This window comes from Oryzias melastigma, unplaced genomic scaffold, assembly GCF_002922805.2.
Source record: "Oryzias melastigma strain HK-1 unplaced genomic scaffold, ASM292280v2 sc00806, whole genome shotgun sequence".
NCBI lineage: Eukaryota > Metazoa > Chordata > Actinopteri > Beloniformes > Adrianichthyidae > Oryzias > Oryzias melastigma.
The window spans coordinates 1-563 of NW_023417393.1; the positions used below are offsets into that span (position 1 = coordinate 1).

At 38.0% G+C, this 563-nt stretch overlaps 1 protein-coding gene across 1 annotated transcript; it reads left to right on the forward strand.

Moving 5' to 3' along the window:
• Positions 1-7: 7 nt before the first annotated feature.
• On the forward strand, positions 8-563 carry LOC112141782 (mucin-3A; the record flags this gene model as incomplete). The annotated part of the gene is given in 1 exon segment (XM_024264950.1): positions 8-563. A coding segment is annotated over 1 exon segment (507 nt), but the record flags the coding sequence as incomplete, so codon positions are not given.

A 563-nucleotide genomic window follows, 5' to 3' on the forward strand; every position in this document is an offset into this window, starting at 1 on the left:
TAAACAATGTAACTACAAAAAATGACATTTCCATCACAACTAGCCAAATCAGCGCAATGACACACAACACAACCACATTTATCAGCAACTACACAACACCTGAAAAAGGCGACAATCTTACCACTGGCAGCAATACGACTACAGTAAGAAACATTTACACAACAGGGTACAACACAACAACAAATAACAGTGACACAACACAAAATGACACAACAACACCCAGTAACAATTTTACAACAAATATAACAATGCTCAGTAGCAGTTACACAACAATGCACAGCACAACACCCAGCAGTGATAACACAACTTCTGACAGTGAAACAATAATGCAGAATTACACAACACCTCACAATTTCACCAATGTTAGTAACAAAAGTGTACAGTACAACACTTCAGAAACAACTGAAACAAGTACAACACTTACACCAACAACCAGTCACACAGACTCACAACACACTACTTTAGTGAGTACTGATTACACACAAGACTATAATCAAAGTAGAGAAACTAGCAACTACACAACGGTACTCAGCACAACACCCAGCAGTGATAACACAACTTCT